At 44.1% G+C, this 23,999-nt stretch overlaps 1 protein-coding gene across 3 annotated transcripts in view; it reads left to right on the top strand.

Annotated features, from left to right (window-relative positions):
- KALRN (kalirin RhoGEF kinase) overlaps positions 1–23,999 on the top strand; it is a 523,968-nt gene that overhangs the window by 458,111 nt on the left and 41,858 nt on the right. The window contains exons 37-42 of one of the 3 annotated variants that reach the window (XM_050900356.1): positions 9,265–9,548; positions 10,473–10,577; positions 14,545–14,640; positions 16,305–16,435; positions 20,107–20,173; positions 21,456–21,559. In XM_050900356.1, coding sequence (XP_050756313.1) covers positions 9,265–9,548; positions 10,473–10,577; positions 14,545–14,640; positions 16,305–16,435; positions 20,107–20,173; positions 21,456–21,559 — 787 coding nt within the window. The remainder of the gene's footprint in view (positions 1–9,264; positions 9,549–10,472; positions 10,578–14,544; positions 14,641–16,304; positions 16,436–20,106; positions 20,174–21,455; positions 21,560–23,999) is intronic. The other 2 variants (XM_050900357.1, XM_050900358.1) reach the window with 2 other exon arrangements.

Here is a 23,999-nt window from a genome sequence, read left to right on the forward strand (position 1 = left end):
TTGCTTTTTTTCCCAATTCCAATTTATTTTGTCACCGATACTCTTCTGTTGTTTCCATGAGGAATTGTTTGGGGACATAGCCACAGTTTCCTTTGAGGTAGGGAGACATAAACAATATTCAAATGTCCTCCTCCTCCCTCCTCTCCCCCTATTCAGCAGAGTGGTCCACCTTGTGATAGAGGTTGCTGGCTTCAAGCGTTAAGGCAGAGTTGACCTTAGCAATGATGTCATTTAACTGAGAAATTACTTCATTAAGTGTGGAAAAATTCTTACAGTAGCTCAATTTGGGAGCTGCTGAATGAAGCTGACCCTTGACACTTCACAAAAGAATAAGGCTTGTGTTGTACTAACAGCTGCTTGGAAACCATGTGTAATAAAGTTTGTTTTTGTGCCCACCACCAGGATAAAAGATGGTATTCGCTGACTCTGGTACCCTTACGCTCCCAGCAGAGCAAAACTGCTTAGATCAAAGTTAAAAAGTCTGCTTCTATGTGGGTGTCTAAGCATTTCACAGTTCCTTATGCTAAAAGTAACAGTGTACTTGCAAAGGCCAGCAAATGCTGCTCTTCTTGTTCAGCTTCAAACATGACATTTTCCCTCTCGTCATCCCATATAGGTTTCCATAAAGGTTCAGGGTTAAACCTTTTTTACGGAACATACATAAGTCTCCTATCAAAATATATCAAGGGGGATTATTTGCTTTGTGTTTGGGGCTTTGTTCTTTTTGCTGCTAGTGACACTTATTCTGGAAACTTCAGGGTTGGGGATTACTTTATTTTTGTTGCAGAACGAGGACAGTGTAAATACAAAATGTAAAGTAGAACTTAGAGAAGTGCTTCAATGAGTTGTTTGACTAAACTGAAATAAATGTTGACTTGTTCAAAAAAAAAAAAAAACAAAACCATGCCCTTTCTGGATCTTGTTAGTCTTGACTTCTTATTTCCTTTCTTTGCTAAAGCAGAATGCGTGCCTCTTGACTTCAGAAATCTGCTCTCCCAGCTGTGAGACATTACAGGAAGGCTGCTCTAACGTGCGCTTGCAGCAGATGTGTTGGACTTGCTCTCGCTGTGCTCTGGGCTGCTCCGGGATGTGTGCTGGGCACAAACCCGAGGCAAGAGAATGGGTGAATGAAATCAAGTGCGTAGAAATACTGCGTCTGGCCTCAAACTCTGCTGTGTGGAGCAACTGCTCTTTTTCTGAGCTTTTCCACACCCTTTTATTCAGTAAAAAACTATTCCAAAAAGTTGTTGTTTTGTTGGGGAGATAAGCAAGGTTCCCTTGAAGGACTCAAGGCAGGCCAGTAACATACCTGTCTCATAGTATTTTGGGATAGGAGCTGGCTAGGAGTATCTCACCAACGGCTCCGTGGATTCACTCTGCGGATGTTTGTTCTCTTATTATTCCTGTCATGAACTCACAGCAGCTTATGTGAGGGGTCAGGTGGGACTCTGAAGCAGAATGAATTTGTCAGGCTGATAAATGGAGAGAAAAAGGCTCAAACCTCCCACCAGAGAAGTTGTAAATACCCATCACAGCTGTTATATGGCTGTTATATGGAAACACGTTTCTGAGCAAGACACCCAGAGAGGAGGACTGCAGATGTTTCGGCTGCTGTTCAAGTGCTTGGTGCTGTGGGGTTGAGTTGTACACTTCCCTGAGAGTTTCTTCAGAGGCACAAGGACATGTTCTGCCTTCATGTGCAGCAGCTCCTTGGTTAAATGCTCGTCTGTAGGAAACTAGAGCCTGCCCTGTATTCATCTGAGGACTCATCTTCCTCTTTTCCCTATGCCCTCCCTACAGTCACCTCTGACAATAGCTTTAGGTCAACATGAAGCAGCAGATACAATAGGGATGACTTCTGTAGCTGTTCCTCTCACTAGGCTCTCTTGGACAGTAACAAAGTCATGTTTTATTTCAGCAGGCTCGCTCTCTGTGCCTTCCCCTTGTGCTGTTTCTCTCCCTGGAGACCCAGCTCACTCATTCAGCACGCTCTCAGGATTTCAGTAACTTTTCTTGCAAGGTCTCTTGAGACTGTGCGCCTCTGCTGTTTCTCTAGGCTTTTGGGTTTATCTCACTCTTTGAAACTTTCCCAGAACTGCAGTGACTTTTCTCTGACCTCCAGGAACTGGAGCTCTTGAGCCCTGACATGCCGACTGGCACAACCAAGACCTGGAGACTACTTTGGGATGTCAGCTTTCCCAGCACATGCTGGATGAAAGCCGCATCTGAGCAACACCAGCTAAAAATAAAAGCTATTCAACTGAAGCTAATGGCGGGTTGCCATGAGTTATTGCTCATTAAAGTGAATTGTCAGATGCTTAACTTCAGCTAATCATTTCCTGCTGCGAGATCGGCCTGGTGTGAAACATACTCAGATTTGGGAAGGGGATTCACAATAACTAAATTTAGCTAAGGGTGTAATTTCCTCAGACTCCCTCTGTAGTTAATGGAAAGAGAGAGGCTCCTACAGGGTGTGATCCCCACTCTCCATCACCCTTGGGCAGAAGCGTGCACAGCTCCTTGACTGCCGAGAGCATGAGGTGAGCTGCTGCCTGCCACAAAAATGAGCTTCTCCAAGTGACGGTGTTTGCCCACCCCAGCTAGTTTTCCTGAGTGCTTGTTTTCCTCAGCTTAGGTTTCTACCTGGAAGTAATGATCAGGAAGCTGAGTATTAAAACCAGCAGACAGGTGACCATTTCCCAAAGGCAAAACCCATACGCAAAATCCCCCAGGAGCATCCCCTGCTTTGCAGTGTAGCTAAAGGGAACTCTGCAGATCATCCTCTAGCTCAAAGCAGCTCTTCTTTCCCATTTCCAAGAAATATCAGCTATTCAATAAAGAAACAGTGTGTTCTGAATGTTGTGTAATTAATTTAGTTTTTACTCCTTTTTTTCCCCTGTTCTTTTTGGAAGTTAGTCTTGTTTGCATGTTTGGCAGTGAAACAGATAGTCAAATTTTGAGTTTTTACATTACAGTGATTGGAAAGTTCATCAAGTACATCTGCTTTTAGCAGTGTAGGCTACTTTCTCTATTGGACTAGAAACTTTTGCATAAAATATTTAACTCCATACCACTCTTCTGAGTTTGTACAGAAGTCATTTCATCCACGTAAATGGAATTGTGAGAATCCTGCCAGATTGATTTGTGCCTTTTGATGTTCCTTCCAGCTTAAAGCTTCAAATGATACTCCAAGACACAAACAGAAAATTCAGTTGAACCTTCTCAATTCTGCTCATTTCCAGGAGATTATAAAGTTAGGGAGAGCATTTGAACCTCGGAGCAAAATTTGCATTTAGATTTCAATGGCGTAGTTTGAACGTGTCTTTACCCTCTGGTGTGAAACTGGGTCCTGCGTGGTCTCATCTCATTTTTCCCTCGAGCCAAAGCGCGGGGCAGGTCTGCGGTTGGACACGTGCAGAGTGGCTGAGCAGAGCTGGGTGCCGATGGGGAGCTGTGGAGGACTCCAGGGCGAGTTTTGCAATGCCATTGCGAAAGTTTAACATGCTTCTAATCTAAAGGGCTTTTCAAGCCAGTTGTCCTCCATCTTTGTCTGACACGGGCACTGAAAATTTCCTCATGTTCACTTACATTCTTCGCTGGAGCCTTTTTCGGAGGCAGTGCCTGAGGAGACAGTTTATCTGTTGACATTAAAAGTTGTCAGATTCATTATTTACGTTGTTATGAACTAGCATTTTCACTTGAGGAGTAGCTGTAAAGTGACTTTGTATTATCCAAATGTTGTTACCTCCCAAATTTTTGCAAATCCATGCCAGGTTTTACAGGCAGAATAGGCTCTAACACTAAAACTGGGATTGGTACTGTCATCTGCCTAAGCCACAAAGTTTTGTAACCCTGACTCGTGCCAATAAAAATGTTTCACTGAGCGTGTTTTGGACATTTAATACAAAAGCACAGAAGAGACCAAAGAAGCAGTTTTCGTACCTCGTTCTGCCATCTTTGCGTCCATCGAGTAGAGCTTTAGCCCTGAAGCCCTTGGGCAGATCCGAGGTAGCTCTCACAGCAGTGTTTCCCGAGGGAGAGTATAAAGCCTCAAGGGGCTGAGAGCTGTGAACTGGAGCCTACAGCCTGTATGGTGAAGGAGTTGGTCTTGGAAAGGGCAGGAGAGGGTGCATTTTGATGGTTTAGATGATTCTTGTTTGTTTAGTGTGAAATACAAACATAGAGGCTTTGTTTGTGCATAGGGTGGGTCTAGATGACTCCTGCTTTCCAAGATCTTCTGGTACAGAGATTCCCGTTTTTCAGGAAATAATAGCTCAAGTAAAGACCGAGTTAGTCTTTCACCCACATATGATTCAATTCCATCTTTGTCAGAAATGTTATTTTACAGGAATCACTAAATATGGAAAATGGGCTCTGTCGAGCACAGCAGAGCTAATTTATGTGCTCATCGGTCAGATTGTCATTATTGGCTTTCATTCATGAGTGGAATTATTTCTGCAAAAAAATTGTTGATTTAAATGCACATGCTAATAGGATTACAGAGTTCCCATTCTGGCTCATCTTCTTTGACTTCTGTGGAAAAATCCTTTTCTCTCAGGCTGTTTTTCTGAGGTGAGAAATGGAGCCATACATAAACCAGAAGAAGACTCACCTCTTCTCACCTAAAGCAAGATTGTGCCCTGCCATAGTCACCTGTCTTCATAGGTATATTCTGTATTAACTTCTGGTTATGGAAGCGTATTTCCTTCCTATCATATATGATCTGTGGTTAGTATGGATCCAGTTAGTATGAGTCCAGTGCTGCATGAGCCTGATCAGACAGACCTCCCCTCCCATGTGTGCTCTGGGGAACAGGGAGGTAAAAATAAAATGCCTTGTATTTATGTTCCAGCAGTAATTCCTACTGACTCAAATGGGGATACAACTGTGCCTCTAAAACAGGTCTATGAGATTTTCATTTTTCCTTTCACCCAAGGTTGCACAGAACTGGAACCTTCCATTTTTCAAGTAAAAGAGCTGTGCTTTTATAGATGTCTGTTCATTTGAGCAACAACAAATATTTCATGCCTCCGGCAGTGCAAAAGCTCTGAACGTTAAAGCTCTTCGGTCTGGCTGAGTATCTGTCACAATCCTATTGCCAGAAGTTTCTTGGAGGTTTGCTTAGGGGTGTTTTGGAAACCATCATTTCTTCTGTCTGAATGAATGGTTTGGCCAGGAAATCAATCTAGCCACACTAGTCTGCTGACCTCCCTACACCCATTTCGCTTCACCAAATACCTTTTTTTAGACGTGTGTGCCTCGGGACATTGGTGGCAGGATGACTGCTCGCTGCAGCTCTCTGCCAAGCCCTGACGTTCCTGCAGACCTGCTGCAGTGCGAGGGCAGCCACTGCTTTGCTGGTCCTTGCGGGCAGCGGCGGCTGCCTGAACTACCATGCAATGTGCCGCTGCGTCTTTTCCAAAGTGCTCTCTGGCTTTTCTTAAGCAAACTGTGTTTCCGAACAGCTCTACCAATACAGTTTGCAAAGCATATACCTGCTAGTGCTTTGCAAGAAGAGCATGGTAACGTGTCCTCCTCTTCTGCTTGATCCACCTGGTGTCTGGATCTCAGGCTAGTATCAAGTGTCATGATTAATGTGTTCGTAGCCATACATGCCATGGAAGCAGTGGAGCTCACACAAGCACGGCTTAGGAGGTTGTCTCCAAAGTCTTTCCTGGCAGATTTTTTGTGTTGCATGTTTCTGTCTCTCATTTCGTGAGCTCTGCTCTTCCTTGAGCTCCAGTCCTGCCTCTGCGACTCTGTCGAGGTGACCTGCTTTATGTGCAAAAGAAATCATTCTCAGCAGGGCTGGCAAACAGCAAGTGTGACTTGCTCACAAATGTGTCCGTATTTGCAGTTCCTTTAAAAAAGAAAAGGAAAAAAGGCTATGAATATTGTGTGTGGACTCTTCAGTGTGGTTTTTGGATAGTGTGTGTTTGGCCATGGTGGGAAGTGGGACAATGAGATGGCAGTGCTTTGTACATGTATAGGGTGCTGGGTAGAGCGAACTCACCCCACCTCGAGGGGCTCTCATGGTGGCTGGGGAGCAGGGAGATTCATACCAGTCTTTCTTTTCCACCTCCCTGCCTATCCTCCAGCCAGCAGAGACTACGTTACCATGTAAAGGCAAGATAAGGCCACGTTTGCAGTCTTGGGTTGCGTGGGCCAAGCGAAGCCCGGGCTCTGTCCCGGATGCCTTACAGTGGTCAGCCAGGGCACTTCAGCGGACAAGGAGAAAGAAAGAGACTTCATATCTGCCAGGGTTGCGTACAGCATGGCACGACCGAGATTGAGTAACTCCTTGGTAAATAGCCTTTTCCATCACGAAAGGCATGACCTTGAGCGGGAAAGTCCACAGCCTCGTTCAACTGGGATCATGGCACGGCGTAACACACCTCTCTCTGGAAACCTTTGGGATGGCTTTCATCATGGCTAGTGGCTCTGGAGGCCTGATGTTTGGTCTGCAGAGGTTTCCTGGGTCTAGGTTAAACTTTGGACAAAATTCCTGCAAGCGGACAGGGTGGGCTGTGGGCCAGCTCAGGACTTGGGCTGTTTCTGCCCACCTGCTGCCTGCCCTGGGATGACAGGGGACAATGGCTTGACCGTCGCTTCCCCAGGACAGCCTTGAGCGAAGAGTGCCGCGGTGTGAGAGGTGCTGTGTGTCTGGCCATGCCCCGGCCGTGGCTGTGCTGCCTGGGGAAAGGAGAGGGAGGCAGCAAGGCTGGGGCCTGGCCCTGTTCGTAAAACCAGGGGCGTTTCCTGGTGGGAAGGGAGGTCCCTGCCCCTTCTATCATGGACTTCGGGGTCCCAGGTTTGGCCCTGCCTTGAGCTCACCGGGCTGAGGTAGGATCGTGCATCTTGGTAACAAACCCTTGGGGCAGAGAGGGTTGTCCCAGACTCCATTTAGCCTCCTATCAGCTCCTCTCCCTTACTAAAAGGTAAATTGGCAAGGTGCCATCAACTGGAGGTAGGAGTTTGTTCTGTGTTACTTCCAAGCTGTAATAAAAACCTCTCTGCACATTAATCAACCGAGATGTCGGAAGATCAGCTTGTCCTCGGTTCTCCTCAACCTCCCCCCGAGCCCAGTCCCCAGCAAAGGCAGTGAGTCCGTGATACGGCTGCTTGCCCCAAATCATCCCTGACAGTGGCAGCCTCCACAGAGCGATCACTTCCAGCATTTCTCCTTCCATGACTGCAGCTTGGCTCCCTTTGCACCAGTAATTCCCGAAGTTAATCCTCCTGCAGCCGCAGTGGGAGCGTGGGCACCTGAGGGCACCCCGCTTGGCGCAGCCCCTTGGCGAGGAGCCCTCAAGCTTCCCCTACCACCTGCGGGGCTTTCGGTGCTGCGGGGGGGACGGAGGGGCGAGGGCACTTGCAAAATCAAACTCACCATCGCGAAACCCTGAATGTTGCTGACGCAAGGTGCACTGATAAACTCCCAGAGCATCACGTGGAGCCTGCGAGAGGAGACTATCTAAAGCCTATCGAGTGGAAGATAAGCTGGCCACTGACAAATATTATCTTGCGCTAGTTCATTTAACGCCACTTCATGTGCATGAAATAACATCAACGGGAGCTGGCTAAATCCAGGCTTTTTTGAGATAAGACTGCTACTTTGCCCTCACAGAGGAATGTCAGAAAAACCCCAGCAGCTCCACCTGGGATCCGTCCTCCTCCCAGCCTCTCGCACACTCACTCCTGTCATCAGAAGACAGATGATTTGGATTTTCTTCCTGTCTGGGAAATGAACTTTGACTTCCTCTAGCTTGTTACAATTATTTCAGTATGTTCTAAAAACCTAACTTTTGACCTCAGGTATGTAAAAAATTATTGGTGCAACTTCTGACTGAGGCTGTCTCTGGTTATAAAATATAACTCTCACGGTCTGCATTTTACAAGCTGGCAGACAAGGCAGGCTGCAGTCTCTGCTCAGTGCATAGCCAGCTGTGAGCAGCAGCTCTGCCCAGAGAGGTTGGAGCTCTGCATGCACGTAGCAGGAACTGGCTTCTAAAACAAAATAGGTAACGATCCTCTGGGAGGGTAGGTCTCCCTCAGCATGTGTACTACCCAGTATCTCTAATGATATTTATTGCTGAACTGAGACTATCGGGATGCACCAGGCTATTTTCATGTGTTGTAACTTACGTTTTTGTTTTCTGCTGGGGCGGATAAAAGATTCAGAGGTAACCATCTAAAAATGTTTAATAACATCAGCTGACTGCTTTCTGATGTACAGTCTGAGATGTATCTTACAGGAGTGTAACAATTTCTGAATTCTGTAAAAAAAAAATTAATCTTAAACTGTGTGGAATTAAACTTCTCGGTCCCAGATTGCTCTTGGGGAGGGAGTTGCCTTGCCATGGTTTCAGAAAGGTGAAAGCAGGGCACTTGTTCCTAAAGGGCAATTGAGAAATCTTCGAGTAACTTGTTTGCTTTGGTTTTAAAGGCTTATTGACATTGGCGTATCCTTGGTCTGTTGCTTTTGGGGGGAGTAAGGGAGGTTGCGCCCATTTCTAAGGTGCTAGTCTGAACGTGTGTATCGATAACTGCGGTTGGATACAGTTCAGCAGACTCTCCTGCTTGGACATAGTGGAAATCTTTTTTAATTTTAAGCCTGCCTTGTATCTCCTTCTTAGGAGTTTCCTTTGGTTTGAATAATTTCTCATCTTTTGCAATTGTTCGTTCTAGTTTCTTACTTCTAGGGAAGGTGTGAAGTGTTCTGACAAATTGCTTTCATGGGCAAAGGAGATAATTTTAAGGTGCTTCAAATAACCTTCAAAAGTTAATAAGTAGTCTAACTAACAGTAATGTCATTGGAGTCTGGAAATGGCTGAGAAACATTTATGGAATTGGAACCTGACAAAGTGTTGGTGGCTGTCAGGTCTCCTGTAGTAATCTGCTTTTTGTGCTTATTTTCTTCCTGGCAATTCACAATGAAATCTGTGGGAAGAAGCTGAGAAGTTCAGCATTTAGCATGAAATTCAGGCTTTCATCAAAAACTAGATAACTTTGCTGTCTGCAATCTTTCATAAGGACAGATAGTGTGGTAGGAAATGAGAGAAGTGTGTAAGATTGTGAAAAATGCCTGTTGCAGGGCATATTGCTCTCTCTGGTGCGCAATAAAGTTTACACAATGTCCATAGGTCACAAAACCTTTCATTGAGGCAGCTTGTATTTTCATGCTTAGGACTGCCAAGCACTTATGTGCACTAGGAAACAGAGGAGGTGCTGGTATGATCTCTCACCTGCATTGTTTTCTTCCAGATGCATATTCAGTCTCTTCCAATGACAACGGGGGCAAGTCTGATTCAGTGGCCAACTTACAACCTCAGCCATCCCTCAACTCCATCCAGAGCTCTCCTGGCCCCAAGCGCTCAACCAACACCCTGAAGAAATGGTTGACTAGTCCTGTGCGCCGGCTGAACAGCGGGAAGACCGAGAGCAACATCAAGAAACAAAAGAAGGTGCGAGATGGCAGGAAGAGCTTTGACCTCGGCTCACCAAAGACCGGAGATGAAACTACTCCTCAAGGAGACAGCGCGGATGAGGTGTGTGTTGGTGTTGGTTGCAGGAAAGACCATATCTCGGATAGTCTCTTCTGTGGTGTGTGATTCACGCTCGAGTAAACGCAGTTCCCTTAGGGTCTAGAGGGAACAGTGAATCATATGTAAAATTGCATTGACTGAAGCTGTGTTGCAAACAGCATTGTCATCCAAAGAGCAATGGAATATATAGGGAACAGCATTTCAAATTCTGCATATATTATTGTCCTTTGACTAGATTTTTTTTTAATAGCCTATTAGAAAGCTGCCAAGGACAGAAATGAAGTTATTCTTGAGCAGCTGTTATCACTTTTTGCTGAGGTTCGTATCACCTTTATCCTACCTTGGCAGTGTAATTCCTTATTGAAAGAAAACACTCAGAGAAATAGCCATGTTTCTGTTAAATCTGCTTCATATTTGTAGCTGCATTTTCTCTGCAGGCATGTTCTTTGCCAGAATGGCTCTTTCCTGATACAGTGAATAAGGAATTACAAGCCAAAAATGGAGAAGATGCTAACTGAACACAAATAGAGGAACACATTTTAAAAACTGTACATTGAGCTGTTCTCAGCTAAATTAAAAAATACTTTTCCATCAGCACACAGACAGCTGTAACTGCCTTAGCTGCTTGGGTGACCTATAAACTGTATTTCTGTAACTCTTAGAATGCACCAGGATTAACCAGCAAAACCTTACATCTTTATTGCTTCTCTTCCATGATGCTTAGCATTACCTGCAATTCTCTCCACCCAATGCAATATTGAGTATTATATTAATTAATATTTATTAATTATATTAATTACTATTATATTAATTATATTAATAATACTATTAGTATTAACAGACTCAAAGGCTGGTGCTAGGGCTCAGATACCTAAAAAGATAAAAGAAACCCATCTCTGCTTCTAATTGTATTTAACTTTTCTTCAGAAGAGCAAGAAGGGTTGGGGAGAAGATGAACCAGATGAAGAGTCTCACACACCTCTTCCTCCTCCTATGAAGATTTTTGACAATGATCCAACGCAAGATGAGATGGTAAGGCCTCCCCTACTGTATCAGTTTGCTGTTTAAGTGCATTTCTCACATACCAATCTCACAGTGGTTTCATAGTGGTCTTTTAGTGTCCAGGGCCTAGACTTGTGGTTACAAGGCACGCCTATGTGCAAATCATAATCTAACACCTTTCACCAGCTGGATTTACAAATAGTGCTGGATAAGCAATTTAGCCTTGGCATCCCATTTCATGACAGGTCGATCGTGTGCTTGTGTGGTCAGAAATTCCACTCAGGCTGATAACATGTGCTCTCCACGTCTGTTTGAAAAGTGCCATTGGTGTTCGGCAGTAGCAGCAGAAATGGTATTTGGTGGCAGCCTGGGCCTGAGGAGTAGGACAGATGCTGGAGTCTGCTTGAATCCAGAAATACCACCCTTACCACAAGTTAGATAGCTTGGACTCTCCACTCAGGCTTTGTTTGTGACTGGGGTCCAGAAACATTGTCAGTCTGTGCCCCACCATCCGCCCTCCATTCTGAAGTGCTTTAAAACTTGCAGGTGGAAAAGCCTACCCAGTGCTGTCGTTTGGCATTTTTGGCACATGTGGCTGATCATCACTGAGTGGTCCATCAGCTCCACAGAAGCCCACAATGGTATCTGAAGTCCTTCTCAGGAGGGTGGGAAAGGCTTTGGTCTGCCCATCTTTGTGCACCATGCTGGTGGTGGTAGTTCTCTGCTGTTAGCTAGCGTCTCTTGAAAGTTAAGTCAGAATTTGCTGTGGTAGATGGTGCAGTGGCTTGCAGAATCCTTCAGTTGCTCTCTTGGACTTGAGGTGAGAATCTGTCAGTACGGCTATGACAGTGTTTTGTGTTCACAGTCAGTGCAGGTCCTGTCTGCACGTGTCCTCCCCCACCCTTTCCTGGTGCTGTCATCTCCCTTGTAGAAATCCATCCTCCTGTTTAGCTGTTTCCTGCTTTCCTGCTGGCATCTGTTTTTAGCACTGCCACTTCTGTGTCTCTATCCTCTGATTGTAATTACTGCATGCAAAGAAGCAAGGATAGGGGAGATTAATAAATTGTCAGAAAAAAACCAACCCAGAATGTTCTTGGGGAAGGTTCAGGCAGGAGTTCAGAAATACAGAGAGATAAGGGTGCAAATATTTCTGGGACTCAAGGAGCAGAATGATGGAGGAAAGGATTCGGGGCTTGCTGCTAATCTGTCAGGAAATGTTATGACATTGTGGTGGCAGCAAGACCAGAAGGAAGCAGCTGGAGTCATGGACTCTTGCCCTTTGAGTGCTGCATGTGCTGCTGGCTGTCTGGTGAGGGGCAGAGGCGAAAGGTCGGCAAAGCAGAGCCGTGGTGGATCCATGCCCAGCACAATAGCAGTTGCTCCTGGCTTTTTCCCCATGGTGTTTAGCTAAATGTTTTGGGGTTAGTTTGCATTTGGGTTTTTGGGCGGTTTGTTTTGGGTTTTTTTTAAAGAAAAACAAAACTGCTTTAGTCAGGTCACTTTTTGATTTTTAACATGTCATGTGATTTCAGTATTTCTTAAATACATTTCTGACAGCGCCAATGTTGTGGAACTAAACTGTGTTCTGCTCCAGATGTCTAAGCTTTATAGAGCGTTTTGTCATTCTGTTTCTTCACCCGCTCCTAAAAGAGATGATTAAATAGAGCAAGATGCATGTGAAACCCCTTTTCTCTCTCTTTTTCTTCCCCTACTCACTTTTTGTCATGGGGGAAAAAAACTTAAGCTCACAAACATGGGTCCTGAATTCCCTGGCACAGGAGCACCACGTTAGCAATGGTTGAGTCATGCTGGAGCCAAAAGCTCTTTAACAGTGTTAATTTGGGCACAGCTCCCTGCTCGTGCTTACAGTAGCTCCCATGCTACTGCTTACAGGCACGGGCTTAGGTTGGACCAGCAGCAGCATGGGGAAGTAGCAGTGGTAGGTGGGAGACGTCTGCGTGGTGCTGGGGTGGCACCTTTCCCTGAGCCTGTCTGCCAGGCAGCAATAATCGTGCTTCGCTGCTCCTGGAGGCTCTTATAAAGACAGATTGCAAGATATCTTCATATTAGAATTTTATAATTTACTTCCTGGGAAATAGAAATACCATTTTTGATTTGCCCCACACAAAGCAGACTCTCTTGTCAATCACAGAAGAGTTTTATTTTACCCTGAAAGACTTGTAGGCAACAAATGTTTCCATGCTCCCTTCAAAATCCTGCAGTTATTTACTTTTCAGAGATATTGAGCAATTTCAGTTAAAAGAAATGAGAGCAACAGCTGCTTAGTGCCTCCAAAAATTGGACTCCTCCTGCTAGAATGGTTATGTTTGACGGTTATTGTTTTCGTATTTGTCCAGTATCTCTTCAAAGTCCCTATTTTCAGTCTTTTTTTTCCCTAGACGCGTCTGTCTGCATTGCAGGTGAAACAGGCTGTCTGAGCTTTTACATATGTATGAGATTCCTGCATTACCAGCCTAATTCCTCAATTACCAGCCTGATTACCTGTAGTTTTTGTTGTTGTTGTAATTAGAACTGTTGATTAGATGTATTATTTGTGAAAGATGAGAGGCTGCTCTGTCACAAGGCTTCTGGTTGGGATTGGTCTCCTTTGCCTTTTTTTTCTCCTCCTGGGGCTGTGTCACTCAACAGGAGCAATCTCCCCAAAGGGCCGCTTAAAGAGGTGGCCAGCTGCCTAATTCCTGCCATCACATTTCTATGTCTCACTCCCCAGCACTATTTAATCTCAGATACGTGTTTGTTGGCACCTGCACGGTGACTTCGCTGAAACAGGTGCTCTCCAGAAGACCTTTATTAAGCAGCTGAGAGATGAATAAGCTTTTTAATAATTTTAATGCAGAATTTATAAAAATTTAGCCATGCTTTAGTCTGTGTCAGCCTGCCAAAAGCAGGTTATCAAAGGGCTGATAGTTTTAGTCAGTGCTTGTATTTCGTTCAGAAGAAATGTACATACAGGTGAGCTAATAAATACCAATTCTCATAGCTGTCACATGAGTTTGGGTTTTCAAAGTGAGGTTTCTTAGGACAAAGACCAAGGGATGAAGAGGCCCATATAGAGCAAAAACCTTAAACTAAAGCTGAATATTTCACACAGAGGCCAGTCTTTGCAGCGCCATGGGGTATGCTTGGGTAGCACACTGAAGAGGTCTCGGTGTTTCTGGAGATTTGTAACAACCAGCAGCTATTAGCTGTGGCTACCTGAATGTGGAGACATCCAAAGACATTACATGATGTCAGGCACGTAAAATCGAATACCTGCAACCAACAGACAGGCATAGAGAAACAAGACTGAAAATATTCTAACTAATGTCAATAGGGAAAAGCAGGCATCTCCAAAGAGTGTTTCTGCCCTCCTGTGCCAAGTACCTAGGATAGATGAGATATGTAGGGATGTTTTCTCTCCACTGATTGCAGAAAGAGGAGAGAAAAGATACACATTTTAGATGGCCGAAGTTGCATGAAAGGGAGGTGTCATCTGAGTTCATTTGGAGTTGCAATTGATCTGTGGGGAAGGCAGAAGGAATGATTTGTTCCCCCCTGCCTCCCTCCCCTATTGCCTTAACTCCACGTGTACCTTGTACTTAACTGCATTTATTAAATATGTATGTATGGGGGAGGGGGTAATTTCTTACATCTGCAGTAAGGAGATCAATTTTCTGGAGCCTGTAAGACCGTGGATGTCCTTTGAAGGAGAGTATTGTAGCCTGGTTGCAAATGAACTTCAGTTCTTTGACACTGTTCCCTGGTTCCCAGCCTTGGAGCTGCTGCAGGGAGATGTGCAGCCAGAAGTGGATGGCAATTCTGTGCTTGTCTGATACGGTGACACTCACTCACCTGACCATGCATGTGGTCCTCTAACCCTCCTGCTCCCCTTCCACGTTCGTTCTCCTGTCTCAGAAGCTGCTTCACTGACCGCTGGTTTCCTACTCCCTTCTCATCCTGCTAACTTGCTTTTCCTTTGCAACCTGGTGTCTTGCAGTCCTCTTCTTTGCTAGCTGCTCGACAGAGCTCCTCCGATGTCCCAACTGCTGCGGATCTTGTCAGTGCAATAGAAAAGTTGGTCAAAAGTAAGCTGGTAAGTTTAGTGTTGTGAAAACTGTGTACACAACAGGCCTAATATGACTCTAGGGAAGGGTTTTAAAGTCTGCCTCTTGTTTCTGGTTTCCTTGCTTTCCACCTTCATCTGCTATGCTTTCATTAACCCTATGTACTCTACTTCTCAGTAGAGTGTCTAATATTTTTGCTCCCCATGTGAGAAGAAGCCTACATCTCACGTTGCCATGTAGGCTCTGCGCTGCATAGTCAAAAGGCGCTTTTGGAGCAGGCTTTGCAGAGCATGAGCTACTGTACTGTACTCTTTCTGGGGTCTTGTTGGTATTCAAATGTTTTACACAGTGGGATGTTTTGTTTGTTTTGTTTTAAAGCTTGTTCTGAGGCACAGGAGTTTTACTACCCAACGTGAATTTGTTTGGTATTCTGGCTTCCCTGAGAAGACCCTCTAAAGAGTAGAACTGCTTGAAATATCACAGCTGTGCTTTAATTTTCCAAAGATTCATGTGTCACTTCTAATCTGCCTTGTCAACTCTTTCTGACAGGGAGTGGAATAAGCAATAAAAATGCTCTGGGTTTAATTTGTTCAAAAATTTCAGCATCGTGCACTCTCCCTGTCTGGTCCCATGTCTGTTGGACAAGGAGTAAATCCTGTTTCATATCTTGGCTTCTCTTAAGTTTTCCCTGAAAGAGTTCAAAATGTTAATTTCAAAGCTAAACCTTTTTCTACATGTCCCAGGACCTCTAAAATTAGGTAATGCTTGCTTTGAGCAAGTCTAACTTAATTAACAAGTCAGGATTAAAGCAGGGTTATGATGAGCCTACAAAGGTTCATTTCCTTATGTGTACTGGAAGGATGAAGAGAGTAAAACAAAACGAAAAATGCCACAGTGATCATTGAATTACTGTAACTCTGTGCAAGCAGCTTTATCTAGCAAATCATTTCAGAGGGTTTTGGTATTTTCTCGGTTTCAGATGTTAGTACGTGAAGATAGTTGGCGTTCATAGGGTGCTTGATAAGGAGTAAGTGGTGAAGGAGCTCTTCGTGACATGGGAAACTGAGAAGGACATTCCCAGAAAATTTACTCAAAATAGTTTTATTCCATCGAGGGACTAACAAATCAAAAAGCACTTCATTAATCCAGTTAGATGTATTTTCGGAGGATATTTTATTTTCTCTCCCCCGCATGCAGGCTGTTAGGTCAATTGCAATTACTTTCCAGGGATTTGGGGGAAACTTTAATTATTGTGGAATGTTACTATGTATCCGTCTATTTCTGTCTCATTTGGTGTTTTACTTCACTACTAAGAATCCTCATTCAGTCTTTGGCAGAGAAACACTGACCACGTGTAGCCTAACACTGGTTCTGATTGAGACACCAGGATATTTTCAGGTTGTTTTGAAATAATTTGGCAGAGTTTTCTCATCCTGGGGCTACTGGAACATCTTTTGCCACCTTCTAGCAAAAGGACATCTTCTCTGGTTTAATGCTTTTCTGAGGGGGGTCTTAGATCAACTTAAAACTAGTTTGGTTGTGTTTCACTAAGTCCTGCGGGAAAGTATTGCTGAATGCTCTGCTTGGTTTTAGACTGCAGTGTTGATTGCAGAACTAACTTGAAACAGAAAATAACACTGATGCTGGAGTTCAAGGAGAATGTTTATTCTGTTATTCTTTGGGGTTTTTTTAGACCCTTGAAGGAGGATCTTACCGAGGAAGCTTAAAAGATGCCACTGGCTGCTTAAATGAAGGAATGACGCCTTCAACTCCCCCACGAAACCTTGAAGAGGAACAAAAAGCCAAAGCAATGAGAGGCAGGATGTAAGTTGTCTTGACGGTTCTTCTTTCTGAAATATGCACCCAAGGAGGACACATAGCTGCACTGAAAGAATACTTTGTAGTCAGTGAATAAGCATGGAACTGGGAGTAAAACTGTGTTCTGCTTGCTTCTGTTTTTTCTTAACCTGTAGAAATACTTTATAAAAGCACTTGCACACCCAGGAAGTTCATCATCACTCTTTAAAATGTACAGCTTTTACCCCAGATAGCAAATACCTGTTGCTGTAAATGCCTCTGAGCAGCTAGACAAGTATTACTGAGATGTTTGCCTCGGTAATTACTGCATTGTCAGAGATGAAATCAGCTCTCAAAGGGGGATATGTGGTTGACCTTGTTAGCTACCTTCAAAGAAAAGAACAGAGAATCCCACTAGGATTTTTTGAATGAGAGAATATTTTTTGCCTTAGTTATTAGCAAAGGAAGGGCAGAATTCATATGCGTTTGTGGTGGAAACACGCCACTGAAGAGAAAGTTTCATTTGGGAAACCCTCATGTTCATGGTAATGGGAGAGGAAAGAAATGGTGACAGCTCATGAAAGTTGTTTTTTAAAATTATCTGTACACTCCCTTAAATGTAACAAAAATAACACTTGTGCCTTCAAAGCTTATCATGATTAAAGCATTTCTTAAATGCATAGCTCAGCTGAAGGACACAGAGAATTGAAGACACAGAATCAAGATTTATATGAAAGAGAGCTGAGGTAGCTGTTTTCTTTATACTGCCTCTTACACTAACAGCAGTAACTGCAATGATCTAATCAAATGGTAGATTGAGGGGAAAAGTAACGGTCCATTTGACGGTCCAAGGCGAGAGGTAGAAGAAGAGCAGTGCATTTGGGAAAGATGCCAAGCAGGGAAGGAAACCAAGTCAGGAGAGAACAAGGAGGTAGTTAAGAGTAGAAGAGGAAGTAGGAGCAAAGTGTCACAGGTCTGTGAAAGCCATCATTTGCTCGTGCAGTTTGTTTTAGGAAGCCAGAGAAGCAATACAGTGAGGGACTGGATCAACTCCCAGCAGCAGGCAGGGACATGACACTCCTGGATGTGTTTCTGAATGGGAGAAGTTTTCTACTAGACAACTGTCAGCCTTCCTGCAGGGAACATCTCTGCCCATACCCGTCTCCTAAAAGCTCCTCAATATTGCAAGTTCTTCGGTTTCTCTGGTAGCAATTCATTAATTAGATAACTGGCAACTAACTGCAGGTTGCAGTTTTAGTGCAGAGACCTTTTCCACCATAAGCATAGATACAGTAATGCTTTCTAGCGTGCGACGCTTCTGGCAGGGGGACTGGCAGCATGTTATGCGTAATTAGTGGCTGCCTCCGTCTAGATTTCCTAGATGCCAGGATGTTTAGGAGCACCTGCTAGTGGCTTTCAGCACAAGTCATCTGTGTCCTCTCCAGCTCCTTTGTGTCTGTGTTCTGTATCTCTGCAGCTCGCTGGATTTAATTCCATAGCCATATGAGGCAGCTGAGCTCCCAACTCAAGCTGTGACCCCCCATTCCCCACAAAACAGCAGCTGAATCCTTGCACAGGCATGGGCAGTAATTTCCTGTGTCTCTGGCAGCACGTGCATGCCAGCAGTTAGCCCTGGTGTTAGGAAACCCTATTCCATCAGGCTTGATTGCTGCGTTTCTATGAGCAATAGGGCAATAGTCTCATTGAGTAGCATTGTTCAGTATAGATTTAATACAGAGTTACCAAGATATCCAGATATTCAGACTTACTCAGAAGTGAGGATGCTCTATCCTTGTTCCAGTTCATGCCATTTTAAATACAGCTGTGTAGTCAATACCTGCTGGTTACTAGGGCAGGCACTTTGCAAGCAACTGCCTGCCCTTGCTCCATGTTATCAGATGAGGAGATGAGTGAACTTGAATTTTTGGCAGCATGCATTCTAGAAACCTTAAATTTGGGAGTACCTCTAAGGTCCTGTGTCAGGTAGGCTTCAGAGAACTAACAGAGATGGTCAAGGTTGATTTTTCCACTTGCTAGGAAGAGGGGAGCTGGGGGAATGCTGGTGCTGAGTTTAAAGTAAGCAGAGGAGGTGCAGACCCTGGTTCCCAATAGAGGTGTAAATTTGCAGGTTTAGTCTGTTCACCTGATAGACACCTGGTCACTGCACTGATTTTTAATTCACACCCACCTGCCTGCATGTCCTGCAGCATTACGTACTACAGGTACCCGCTGCTTCATTTTTAGAGCAGGATTTGGCCAGATGGATCCTTGCAGTAACTCAAACCAAAGGAGAGGCAGCGGGCAGGTGGGGAGCAATGCAGACAGAGGTGGTGCGAGCCGAAAGTTAACCTCCCAGCACGCCTCCCCGGGCGGAGGAGACGTGGCAAGCCTTTTCGCAGGGCACAGTAGGTCAGCCAGCGAGAGGGGACTGTACAGCGTACGCTTGTTCAGGCCATACGCTGCTGCTTTGTAAAAGAGCAGCCTTTTGCCCCGTGCATGTTTACTACCCAGGCACACAACTTGGCAGGGCGCTTCGGAGAGCACAAGCATCTGGCATCGCTGCTGCCAGCCCTGCCTTCTGCCAAGGGGGCTGGATTTCACTCTCGAATGAACAAGAAGCTGTTTGACCTCTTCCTGCCACGTGTCTTAAGTATCTCCTCCGCTCGCTCTGAGCAAGGGACAAGTTGCGAGTGCAGCGGGAGCAGGATTTATTTTCTCAGTAACCTCTCATAACAGAGTCCCTCCTTGCAACGCCGGTCCACTGTTTTTTTTTTCCTCTAGATATTTTCAACCAGGCTTTTATCTTGGCACTGTTTGCCCTCAGCCCTATCATTTCAAGTGGGTCAGTCTGCTGATTGATGTGAACGGAGTGATACTAGACATGAAAGCACTCCTCTATCTTGTTAGCCTTGTTACTGCCGTGGCGAACTTGAGCACAGATGGAGTTTGTCATGTGCCAAATCTATGTATTGGCGTAATTGAGAGGCAAACTGTCTGCAGCAAGCTGTAACTTTTTGAAATTGTCCTCGAAAGAACATTATGTGATTAGTCAGTTTGACTTACAAAGGAGGGGCTTTTTTTAGCTTGCTGTTGTTTGCATGCATCAGGCCTTCATTAGATGACTCTGCTACCCAGGATTATTAGCTCTGAAATCAGCGTAAAGCATTTGAAACCCACACATAGATTACCTAGTCTGAAAGATTAAGCTCTTGGTTATGACGGGAGAGGAGATTTGTTTTCCAAGTGTTTGAAACTTCTAAATTAAAACTTAATTGCTGAATCTTGGGCAAAGTCAGAGGGACTGGGGCAAGAAGTCCTCTCCTGCTTGCTGCAAAATGGGTCAGGACACATCTCCATCGCTATCAGGGGGGCTGCGTGGGGGACAGAGGAGAGGAGAGCGGGGAGGGGTAGTTCAAAGTACAAGCAGCTGGTTGTGCTGCTGCTCTTGCACCATCCTGGGATGTGGAGGGGAAGAGGGGTAGGAGGAAAGAGTAGTTAAGAGAATTGAAACTACCCTGACCTGAAGTGTGACGTTTTTGTCATTTGCATTCCACTGAGCTGTGAGTGAGTGAAGAGTGAGTCGTGTTACGTGACCTGGATGATGATGGGGTTTTATGGAGAGGTAATATGTGGTAAGAGGAGCGAACAGTAACGTCAAGGAATATGGTCAAATACGTGTGTGTTCTGTTTTAATTTAGGTTTGTCTTAAATGAGCTGGTACAGACTGAAAAAGACTACGTCAAAGACTTGGGAACTGTTGTGGAGGTGAGCTGAAGCAAACCCTGCTATGCAAAATGTTTTCCCCCTAAAAAGCACCATGCTGACAAGTGACAACAACAAAAAATACAGCATGAGAAACAAACTGCTTTGTTTTGCACTCTGCTTCCATGGTCCCCCTCTCATGTTGACAGAAACAAGAAGAAATGCCTTTGGAAACTATTTTTGTTTCCATCTAACAAATGTTGTATTTTAGGTTTCAACTCCAGTGTGCAAAGGTATTTCTTGGCTAACTTGCTTGTGACAAACTCTTTCTGTTGTCATGCAGCCTTGAGGGCAGTGGTGGAGAATAACTTATGCTCCTACCACTTATTTCGTGCTTTTCTTGCTGTCATATTAAGTAATGGTAACATGTACTTTACTTGAGTTTGCACCTGGACTAAAGTCCTGTGTCTGAGTACTTTTCCAGAAGCTGGGTTTGGACCTGTGCTGAGGTGCGTGTGTGGCCTGTGGATTATTGTTTTGCAAAAAAACCTTGAGATAAAATAGAGTTTGGGTTTTTTTCTGTTTAAAAGCAGTCATAGTTTTTTAAGCTTCAACTTTTAAAGACTTGGCTGATCCCTAGGGATCACCTGTCAGAGCCAATTCACATGCAGGGTCCAGCTTTTTTCCCAGCAAGGACTCAGAACTTGAGGCATGTGATTGAAGTGGGCTTTCGGCAATGCTTTTGGCATTCACTAGTCCAAGGAGAATTATCAGCTCATCTAACAGTGATTTTCAACAGCTTCCAAACTTGAAGATCTTTGCGTTATCTTCTATTTACATCATGCACCACTGGCAAACCTGACAGGGCTGCAGTGCTCCAAAGGCTTATAAAGAAACTCTCAGGATGTGTGAGAAATCCTATTCATGTGACTCTTTAAACTTACTGCTTGGCTTTGTGCTCCCCCAAAATACTCATGGTAATGAATGGAAGAACTCTGTACAAAGTCTGGCTTCTTCCTCTTACCAGAGAAGCCAAGAGCTTGATCAACTGCTTTTGTTTAACTTTGATCTTCTAATTGCACTTGTCACTTCAATGACATCTAATAATGGTTTGTCTAAGTATTGTAGATATTCAGAATAAATCCTTTAAAGTTTTCTTTTAAGCAAACTGTGTAATTTAAAGTAGCTAGATGGGTTTCTGGTTTTAAATTGTACAAAAGGTATTTTAAGCGTTTTCAATGTAAGAAATCCTGACATTAAACTTTTGCTTGTTTGAAAAAAAGAGTGTAATTATTCTCCCCTTTCAAATGAACCCTTTGCTAATCACTGATCATTAATCCTAAAGGGCTTCATGAAGAGGATAGAAGAAAAAGGAGTTTCTGAAGATATGAAAGGGAAAGACAAAATAGTATTTGGCAATATTCACCAGATCTATGACTGGCACAAAGAGTAAGTTTTTGGTTTAGTTCCTTTTTAAGCACCTTTCTAACCACTCGTCCATAAAGGATTGGAATATATGGTGTCTGTATGTCTAAGCTGCTTTTAATTGAACATCAGCAGGTCATTCAGGGCTGAACTTCCAAAGGACGTTGCCTCACTTTAAATGGTCTCTGTTGGTTTGTAAGTGCTGCTTAGTAACTTCACAAGTCATCGCTACCTTAGATCCTGAGAACGTGTTCTAATTCATGTGCTTTTAGCCACAGTTTCACAATACGCCAGATCCTGATACAGGGCTTTGTCTACCCAATCAAAAACGGCACAACTGCATGACGCAAAGCATCGGTCCTACATAAGCTCCTTTTCCCCGGTGAAAAAACTTTGATGGGCTATAGCTTTGCACTGCCTGGCTTCATGGGAGGGTGTTTGTCGTGCCGTCTCTCACAGATACAGCTTTACGCTGGCTCAAACGCCATGCCAGGAGTGCTGGTCAGGGTGACAGAAATGTTGTTGCACACCAGAGAGTCTGCTCTGTGTCAGTGCTGTGCTGCCAACAGCTCTGCCATTCCTTGCTGGGGAGTCACAACAAGAGACTGTGGGAGATATCACTGTGGTCCATCCACAGCTCCCGAGCTGCTGTTCATAAGCAGTCCCAACATGGCTCCCAGAGAGGTGCTGTGTGTGGGGTACTTGCTGAATCCCCAGGAAAGCTGCTGAGGCTGCCATAATTGTATTTCTTGGGTCACAGCTGTAGACTTAATCCATCCCAATGATGAGCAGTAGCAATGCTGGAAAGTCATGGTTTCCTTCCTATGTCTTGTGGTTCTCAGCAACACGAACATCTTCACATGCAGCTGACAGGATCAAGAAGGCTGACCATACTAGTAGTATTTGGCTAGTAGGGTGATAACATGCAAATACTTTCAAGATACTTCTTATGTAAAAGCTCTGAGAGGCTTTGGCCTGGTTGATGCTTTTGACTCTGAGTTAGGAACTCTGTTCCATGAAAATCTTACTCTGTCCTCATACAGGTAGCTTTTGAAAAGCTGCTGGAAACACAAGGCTTATTTCAAACCATGGGCCATTTCCACTGTAACTTTATGAACAGCAATGTCTTGCTTATGGACAATATGGTCATCATTTCAACTGTGCCACTCAGAAATACTCTACAGCTTTGGCTAACTAGAATTTGAGCATGTGTATGTGGTCTTGAGCAATGGACACCAGGCTGGATCTTCCTTCAGCTCTGGACATTTCCCTCACCCAAGAAACACGGTGTCCTTCCCATCATGTGTCCCACCGGTGCTTAACTCATGGCCCGGGCTTGTCCTTATGTTCTGACAGATGCCTTTGTGAGCACAAAACAAAAAATATCAGAAAAAGCTTCACCATATATTAAGTTGATACCAGCAACGGAGTGTTTTTACCAGTGCCATTCATTGTTTAAGTGTGATGATAGGAGTTTTCTGTAACACATAGGGAGGGATTCCGTATTTTTAGTTCTGCCTATCTGGGTCAAGAAGTCTATTTAAATGCAGATGAATTTAACATTTATAGGGGATTGAGTTATAGAAGCAGCTGTATCTGATGGTAGCAATAGGGATGTTTAGTTGGGACAGCTGTCCAATGTGCATCTTTTTTTGAGGTTCTGGGATTTCTTGGGACCAGACCATTGCAGGCATGTCCTCTCACCAAATCTGGCTACTGTAGCAAATCCATGGAGGCATTTGAGACAGAAATCCTGCAGTGAAAAAGAGGAAGATCATGGAAAGCGAGATTGTCGGGATTTGCCTACCAGTTAGAAAAACCTACCAGTATTTCTAAAGTTTAGTTTAGCTGCTTTTACCTCACTTTTAGGCATCCCAGTATATACTTGGGTATACTTGGTAAGGGCATTCAAGCTAGAACAAATGACCTTCCCAAAGCTGCAGGTCAAAATAGAGACAATGTTTATGAATTACTATTACTATTATGAATTACAGTATATTACTAACAGTAATATACTGAAAAACAGTGAAAAATAGAACATACCAAAACTCCACCAGCAAAGACGTGTTGATTTGTTTATTCAAGTGGAAACTTCTGCATCTCTTTCACGTTGACCAGTACTCCATATTTGCTCATGCAACTGAGAACTCCTGGTAAAGCTTCAGCTGAGTTTTCACAAGCTTTTTTGTATATGGAAAAGTTTTACTTTGGGAGTTCTCAGTGAAGGAAAGCAACTCTTGCAATTAGATAGTAATTGGCACTTTTAAAAAATTGAAACCACTGTAATAGTGAAGAAGAGCAGATAGTTTGCAAGACAAGACCTCCATATTTCACAGCTCTCATCTAATGTTTTAGAAATGCCACCATTAAGGGCTGAAGCCAAGCTTACCGTTTCATTTATTATTGAATACTATAGCTAAAATTGCACTGATATATCTGAAGGATGACTAGTTTGCTGCTGGGA

Source organism: Gymnogyps californianus, chromosome 7 (genome assembly GCF_018139145.2).
Source record: "Gymnogyps californianus isolate 813 chromosome 7, ASM1813914v2, whole genome shotgun sequence".
Lineage (NCBI taxonomy): Eukaryota > Metazoa > Chordata > Aves > Accipitriformes > Cathartidae > Gymnogyps > Gymnogyps californianus.